The following is an 8,323-nucleotide window of genomic DNA, read 5'->3' on the forward strand; positions in this document are numbered from 1 at the left end:
CAGCTGCACCGCTACGTGGCAGCCTAGCTGTTGGGCTCCAGCTCCACCACCAGGTGGCAGCGGGGCTGCTGGGTTTCTGGTTGTGGCGCCAGGCAGCAGCCCTACTCCCAGTCTCCTAAACCCCACCATTGGGCAGCCCCGCTCCCAAGCTCCTCCAACCCCGCAGCAGGGCTCCCAGCCACTAGCTCTTCACCGGGACAGTCTGGTCCTGGAACTTTTGTAGTACAGTTGCCAGACCAGAGAGTCCCGATTTAGAGAGGCTCAAACTGTACAACAAACAGCCAAGGTATATTTTACATATCAAATATCTCTTAAAAATTATCTGAAATACAGAGTAAGTTTTAGATATACCAATGGTCTGTTTGTGGCATTAATGTGTGGATAAAATGTGAGTAGAAAAAGCCTATTATGCCTCCCCTGCATGCTCACACCATGACCGCACAAAAAGCCAAACCACAATGTATTATTTAAACTGGCTCAGGAGGGATGATATTAAATGTCTTGGACTTTTTCTCCAGTATTTCTTTTGATGTGGTGGGCTGCCATCTACAGTCCTGTTTGAATTATTGCTTCTAAGAATGAAAAGATAGTAAGACTGTTGTAGGTACTTAGATGAGCACCTTAATCTTAATTCAGTGAGCATTTACATTTTAAAATATATGCACTCTTTCCCTGTTATCCTGCTATTGCCTAGAAAACCTAAATCAGGGCACAAGACCCCATTATAATAGGCATTGTATGATCTAGTAAAACAAAGACAGTCACCATCCCAGAAAGCTCACTACCTACCATTAGACACAATAATGTAGTTTGTAGGTATTTATATAAGTGGCCATCGCCCAAAAGTATGAGAGATTCCCAAAGAGTTTTTAACCAAAACCACAATAAGCTAGTGCTTGTCTCAACTGCTTTGAGTGTAACTTTTTATTGGATGTTTCATCTAAAGTAATTACAATATAATTTCTTCCCTCCCCTCTTTATAGTTGTACTTAGCTTGTTTTTATAATTATTTTTCAAATTACCTTACAGTACTTTGCCATTTTTTTGCATTAGCACAGTAAATTATTAATCTTATTTTACAAGATTTTATTACATAACGTTTTATCATGGAGCTAATTTGTCAAAATGTTTGTCTGATTTTTAAAAAGGATCAAAGTTTTTAACAGTAGCTAAACACATTTCAAACAGCCATTTTATTTTCATCTTAAAATGTAACTATTTTATTAGTACATTAAAAATTCCAGATGGAACAGATCTGCTAAAGTTGACCTATTTTCTACAGAGTTGAGTCACATCCCAGTAAATCCTTGAGACAACTGAAGAATCTCACTTTACATTTGTTTTAAAAAAAGAAAAGGGGGGGGATTCAGAATCTCTAACTTGTTTGAAATGCTTTCTCCACTTAGGTTTTCTGAACAGCTTTGAGGAGTTACAAGCAGAGGAATGTGGCATTCTGAATGGATGTGAAAATGGCCGTTGTGTGAGAGTCCAGGAAGGCTATACTTGTGATTGTTTTGATGGCTACCACTTGGATATGGCTAAAATGACTTGTGTTGGTAAGAGGACAATTCAATAATTTACGTACAATTCATTTCTATATTTCAGCAAATTAACTCACACAAGAACTTCAGTGGGACTACTTATGTGAGTAAAGTTACTCATTTGCCATAGGGAGAATAAAGGAACATGTGAAAAGGACTAATAAGGACAAGAACAAGGAGCAAAACCTTTCTGACAAATGATCATCTGAATTATGTTGAGCTAGGAGTGGGCAATTTTTGATGGGGGACCACTCCAAAATGTGCTTAAGTGGTCGAGGGCCACACTTTTCTATGGATAGGGTGTAGGGTCTGGGATGGCAGTTGGGTGCACAAAGGAGCTTGGGGCAGGAGTGAGGTGCAGGAGAGGGTTTGGGGGGTTGAAAGGAAATTTTGGTGAAAAGGTGGTTGTGACCAGGGGCAGGTGATTTGGGGGGCAGTGTCTGAGAGAGGTGCAGAAGAGGATTCTGGCCTGGGGTGGGGGGGGGGGGAGGCAGTGTCTGGGAGAGAGTTGTGACCTGGAGCAGGGGAGGGTGCAGAGGGTTTTGGTGGTATCCAAGGAGCGAGAGGGGCTGGGGTGCCAGATTCTGAATGGGAGGAGCTTACCTAGGCAGCTTCCGGCCAGCAGCCCAGAGGGACCCTCAGATAGGCTCACTGCCTGCCGCAGCAATGTAACTCGTGCCCAGTAGGGGGAGACAAACCACTCAGTGGTAGCTGTGATGTTTGAGCTAGGGTTGGGGGCAGTAAGTGAAGTTTGCTCTCCCCTCCTCACCCCCAATCTTGGCACAAAAGGCACATAGAGCAGATAGCTGCTTTGAGTGGCCTAGGACTGTGGGACAGGCAGGGAACCTGCCTGAGGGTCCCGACGGGGTGGGCTGAGGGCCCAGATCCACCCCGTGTTAACATTCTAAATCAATATGATATATTAAAAGAACCAGTTTTCACTTGAACAACCATCTCTGAATTCCTAAATCATTTCAGTATCAGTGAACGGTTGTCCTTAGGTATCCACAAAAAATGTGGCATTGAGGACATAGGGGAACATACTATTCATAATAGTTATAAGAAGTATGTGTGAATTTCAGTGCTAAGCTAAGAAGCATTGTAAAGGTATTATTAATTTTAAAAGGCTCCCATTATTTTAAATACTTTTGAAAATTGTAATCAAAGCCTTGCTATGCATTTCAATGCATTACATTTGATTTATGTGAGTTGTTAGTGTGCATAGGTCACATTTTCAAAAGCTACTTAAGGACACTTTTTAAAGGTATTTAAGCACCTAAAGGTTCGGATAGGTGCCTACTAGATTATTCAGAAGTACCCATGTTTCTAACTTCTTTGAAATCAGTGCTTGCACCTATCTGAATCTTTAGGCACCTAAATGTCTTTAAAAATCTGGCCCTAAGTCACTTTGGAAAATGTCATCAGTGCCTCATGCGTGAACCATCCCTGTATGTTGCCCTGATTCAATGAAGAGCGTGCCTCATGCTTCTGTGTCCAACTCTGGCGCCAGCAGAACTGCCCCCATGGACCCTGAATGAGTCAGGAGATTAGCAAGCAGTCCCATGAGCATAGGTCTAAGTCCAAGAAACTGGACATTCCCTCCACCAATTCAGCCCAAGGGGATTGAAGCACATTTTTAGTCCCACAGACACAAGACGACAACCCATAATCAGTGGGATTCAGTGTGGTTCTTTCCAGGCTGCAAACCATTGGTACTGCCCTCTCTGGCACCTCACAAGACCCTCCCACACCAGGACAACTTCAGCAATGGTACCTGCAACTGAACAGGAGGGAGTACTACTTACACCAGGGAGACCCAGATCCAGGGCTGCACATCAGGATGCCTTTGCCTTGCCACATCCAGAGTCTCTTCCTCCATAGGGTCCCTCCTGGTCTTTCCACTTCCAGAGAACTCCTATCTCCTGCCACAGGATATGTTTACAGTAGGGGGGAGGTGTCTAACCCCCCTCCTCACATGTGTTATACACCATTCCATTGGTCACAACGTTTCTACCATTGGAACCAGAATCCACCTTTTCTTCTTTCAGTGAACCAAAATGTGGGAAAGAATTGTCCCTACTGTACTGCTTCTGTACAGCATCACGGAGTCCAACATGCTCATGGAAGCAACTACCTCCTCACCCTCTGCAGAGCCACTGGTACTCCATGCCATGGGAACCCTGCAACCTCCTATTGATCCTGCCCTGTTGGGGCCCTTGGGCACAGTATCCTCCTTTGGAGCCTGCCCAGTTTATGAGAGGGTCACTGTTTGGCTCCTCTCGCCCCCACCCCCCTTCACTCCCAAGAGATCCATCAAGTGTGCCAATGGATCTGATAGCAGAGGAAGAATGCTATTCCCCAGATCCAACCATCCTACCAGAGCCAGCTGGATTCCTATCCTCATCACCGAACAAAACTGCGACTGCATCATCCCCTTCCCCACTGGATGATTTCAGACAATTTCAAGACTTATTACAGAGAATTGCATGGGAACTCCAAATCCTGATGGAAGAGATCCAAGATTCTCAGCACAAGCTTCTGGCCTTTCTTCACCTTTTGGGACTGACAAGAAGAAGGACTGCTGCTCGATGAAGCCACACTGAAGCCATCTAGTACAACAAGGCTCACTCCTGCCACGTCTACCACCTCCCTTAAAGGAGTGGAGAGATGCTACTATGTCCCAGCCAAACGCTGAGGAGAATTCTTCTTCTCTCACCCAGCTCCAAACTCACTAGCAGGTCAGGTTGCTGTGAAGAGAGCTACACAACACCCTTGATTCACACTTGTGGACCCTCTGTGGTATGGGAGAAAGGCAGCAGCGTGGGGGCGCGAGGCGCGGCAGGTGGGAGCTGGTATACTTGGAGGCTGGCTTGAAAGCCAGCTCCCCATGCATGTCCGCTCCTGAAGAACCGCCACCTCTCCCATCCCCTGACACTGCTGTCACCCTATCAGAGGCAGTAGCACGGGGAGGGAGGACCAGCAGGAGCCAATACACACAGGGAACAGACTTTTAAGCTGGCTTCCCGCACATGCTGGCTTCCACAGGGCCACCTGCCCTGCCCCCCGCTGCCTCTGAATCAGAAGCAGAAGTATGGGGAAGGAGGTAGGTTTTGAAGCCAGCTCCCTACACATACCAGCTCCTACTGAGCTGGCTTCTACCACCACCACCTTCGATACAGAGGAAGCAGGGGAGGGAACAGGAGCTGGTGCTAGCGGGGAGCCAGCTTTAAAGTGCCCTGACCCTCTGGCTGCACCACAAATCATCTGAAACTGACTCACCTTCCAGGAAGCCCAAGCCAGGCCCCTCCTCCAGTCTTTGTCCTGCTTCCTGAGCAGAAGGTGTATCCTGGTCACTCCTCTCCCAGGCTCAGGATATGAAGGGCCTTGGTGGTTGTGTACATGCAGGAGGCTGTCACATCTGAAATTCCCATCCCTATCTACCTATTGGTGCACTGTCCAGGGAAACTGAGGCATGCAGGGTTACCACAGGACAATAAAATGACAATTTCCTTTGGTAATTGATGTATACAGATAGGCAAAGAAAGAAAATTCCACTTGGGAACTTATTAGAGTATGTATATTTTGACATTAACAATTAGTGTTTTAATAGTGCTTTAAAAGTTATCTTTTTTTTTTTAATCTGTGTTTGTGGTCATTAAATAATTCTCAGCCTCCCATAATTTCCTGCCACTACAAACATTTTAACAGAGCAAAATTGAAATGTTTGAAATACTCACTTTTGTACAAATAAACATCTGTTGAAATTAGAAAAAAATCACATTCTGCCAGACCTATTTAGAAATGTTTATTAATAATTTTGTTTACAACCTAGACTGAATTCAAACTAGTGATCTGGCTGTAAAAAGTTCTTTAAACCATTACTGTTTTCCTATGACAGCCAGTTCACTGTTTTCTTTTCCATTAAATGTATATTCATTACAAAGCTTTTGACCTTCCCTAATGTAGTTCTGCCTAATCTGAGGTTACACAGTTTATCACATTTTCATATGAGCTGTTCTACCATTAATGATGATAGAAGTTAATTTCATAAATCCAGGGGGGAAATAGTCTGTGGGGGGGAAAGGATACATTGACATGTTGAATTATACTACAGTTTTATCTACATGATCTGCTGTGTCTGTTTTTGCAGATGTGAATGAATGCAATGAATTGAACAGTAGGATGTCTCTCTGCAAGAATGCCAAATGCATTAATACAGAAGGTTCGTACAAGTGTTTGTGTCTGCCAGGCTATGTACCTTCAGAAAAGCCAAACTACTGCACACCACTGAACTCAGAAATAGACAGTGAACTGGAGTAGAGGAGAATCTACATAACCTAAACCCATATACTCTGCACTGTATAAAGAAAAGGAAGAAATGTATTTAACTTGAGCTGAAGATGCACCTAATTGAAAGTGATGACTATATGGAAAACAGCATTAATGTGTTTTCTTGAAGGTGAAATGTGATGGGGTGATAGTCATCAGCTTCACTGAAGTGACAGACCAAATGGACACATTTCTCTATATGGAAGAAAATCAAGTTTATAGTGTGTTCATAAGTACAACTCATTGAAAATGGGCAAAACAGTGCTGTTATTTTAAACAGAAGAGGGGTGGTTGTTTTGGGGTTTTTTTGTTTTTACTATTGCTTGATTTAATTGGCATTTAAATAGCAGTGAAAATATTTTATATTACTCTTTCATTTTTGTGATCGTGCAGTTCCTTTCCTTCCATTTCTCTTCAAATCTTTTTTCCGACCAGTGCAAATTCTTTTATACAGATTCTTAGTCCGTTTTATAAAAATTGTAACACAGGGTAATGTTCTTCCAGTTCATTTCTGGAACATTGGTCACTGACTTTTTAAATTGCTAGTTGCCTGCCCTGTGGAGCAGGCACGGTTCTCAAATGTTTATACATTTTGGAGAAAAGTCCTTTGTACTCATTTTGTATTGTGTATGGTCTTTTACTGCACTTAAAATCCATAGAACTTTTCTTACCAAGTTTCAAAGCTGCTAGTGGGCAACCATTTGATTCCTTTTGTACATTAAAACAAAAGATCTGAGCTCATGTCTGTATTGTAATATGTAAATTGAACACAAAAGAGATCTTGTATGATTACCCTAACATATTAAAGCTGTATATTATAACTCAATAAAAACTTTTTTCTTTATCTTTTTTTAGAAAATAAGCTATTGTTTAATTGTATGTTATCTTATTTTTCATGGGTTTACTGATTTTTTTTATTATAACTTATTTTTTCATGTTTCACAATGGAGTCAATAGAATTAGAGACCAGTATAAATCTCACTAACCAATATTCTCATACATTACTGGATTTATTTTACACTGGTATAGTTTTAAGAACTCAGGATATATTTTTTTTCTTCTCTCAATCAAGGCAAAGATTTTCAGATCAGACTAACACCAGTCTGGGACTGCCACAGCCTGCTCCCCAATAGTACCAACACTACTTGCTTCCTGTTCCCCTAAGAATGCTACTGGCAGATGATGGGAATATAGTGAATTTGATATTTTTGAAGCCAAAGTGCTATTTATGCCTTACTAGGTCACTTGTAAATCAACCTAGAGCTTTGGAAAAATTTTACTGGGCATAGTCCCAGATCCAGGGAAGGTAAGATGGCCTGTTCCCGCATCCCCTGTGACAGCACTGCACTAGGGTGCCAAAATAAAGGAAGGCTGGGGATTGCAGCCACCAAAAAGGAGACGATCAGGTCCAAAAGTCCTCTCTTTCCCAGATTCCGATTTGTATAAATCTCCGTCTTACAAAAAAAAATGCAACTTTCCAATATTTCCAATGGTCTCTAGCAGACGGTGGCGACCATGAGGAACTCTTTCTTCCCACCCTGCTTCCAGCCTACCTCCTGCCACAAACACTGGTATACTACCCACGCCCTCTTAGTTTGCCTCCCTTATACCAGGCATTCCCCAGTTCCAGTACCTGCTCCTTCTCTTCTGCTTGCTGCCTCCTGCCACCCTGGGCCGAATCTTCCTATCCCTTTCATTCAATACCCTTCACCATGATCAAGTCCCCAGAGATCCACCTATTTCTTCCTGCTCTTGGCTCACTGTTCTGAGTATCTAGATACGGGTTCAGTATTCAAAGGATGTAAAATCCCAGTTAATTAACCACAGATCCCATTCCTGCCCTCTCCCCCCCTGTGCAGGGCTGCCACTGCCACTCCCCCATGCAGGGGGTGAGTATGGCAGTAGCAGGCAGCGGCCCAGCACAGTAGGGGGAGGAGCAGCTCCTCTCCCACCCCCGCCCGGAAATCCTGCACAAAGGTTTGTATGTGTGCTAAAAACAGCAGCTTGTGCCACATTCTAGACCAGTGGTCCCCAATGCGGTGCCCGCGGGCACCATGGCGCCCACCGGGCTATTTCTGTGCACCCGCCGAGTGAATGGGGCCAGCCCCGGGCACACAGCGCATGGGCTGTGCCGGCCCCCTGGGCGCACAGCATACGGGCAGCATCAGCCCCAGACGCATACCACATGGGCAGCCCCGCCCCCCGGTTCGCAGCATTTGGGTGGCCCTGCCCCCGGGTGCACGGTGTAACAGCTGTGCTGGCTCCAGGCGTGCGGCATGTGAGCGGTGCCAGCCCCAGGTTTGCGGCACGGGGCGGCCTTGCCCCCTGGTGCATGGCGCAAGGGCCGTTCCAGCCACGGCACACGGCGTATGGACAGCCCCACCCTTGGGCATGTGGCACAGGAGCAGCACTGGCACCGGCCCCGGGAGTGGGGCACATGGGTGGTGCCAGCA

General features: G+C 44.8%; 1 protein-coding gene across 9 annotated transcripts in view; it reads left to right on the forward strand.

Annotated features, from left to right (window-relative positions):
- Positions 1–6,714, forward strand: part of LTBP1 (latent transforming growth factor beta binding protein 1) — a 328,168-nt gene extending 321,454 nt beyond the window's left edge. For all 9 annotated transcript variants that reach the window (XM_075924972.2, XM_075924973.2, XM_075924974.2 and 6 more), the window contains 2 exons: positions 1,407–1,556; positions 5,692–6,714. In XM_075924972.2, the coding sequence (XP_075781087.2) occupies positions 1,407–1,556; positions 5,692–5,861 (320 nt within the window). In that variant the 3' untranslated portion in view covers positions 5,862–6,714. The remainder of the gene's footprint in view (positions 1–1,406; positions 1,557–5,691) is intronic.
- The last annotated feature ends 1,609 nt before the right edge of the window (positions 6,715–8,323 follow it).

Source organism: Pelodiscus sinensis, chromosome 3 (assembly GCF_052426305.1).
Source record: "Pelodiscus sinensis isolate ZL-2025 chromosome 3, ASM5242630v1, whole genome shotgun sequence".
Lineage (NCBI taxonomy): Eukaryota > Metazoa > Chordata > Testudines > Trionychidae > Pelodiscus > Pelodiscus sinensis.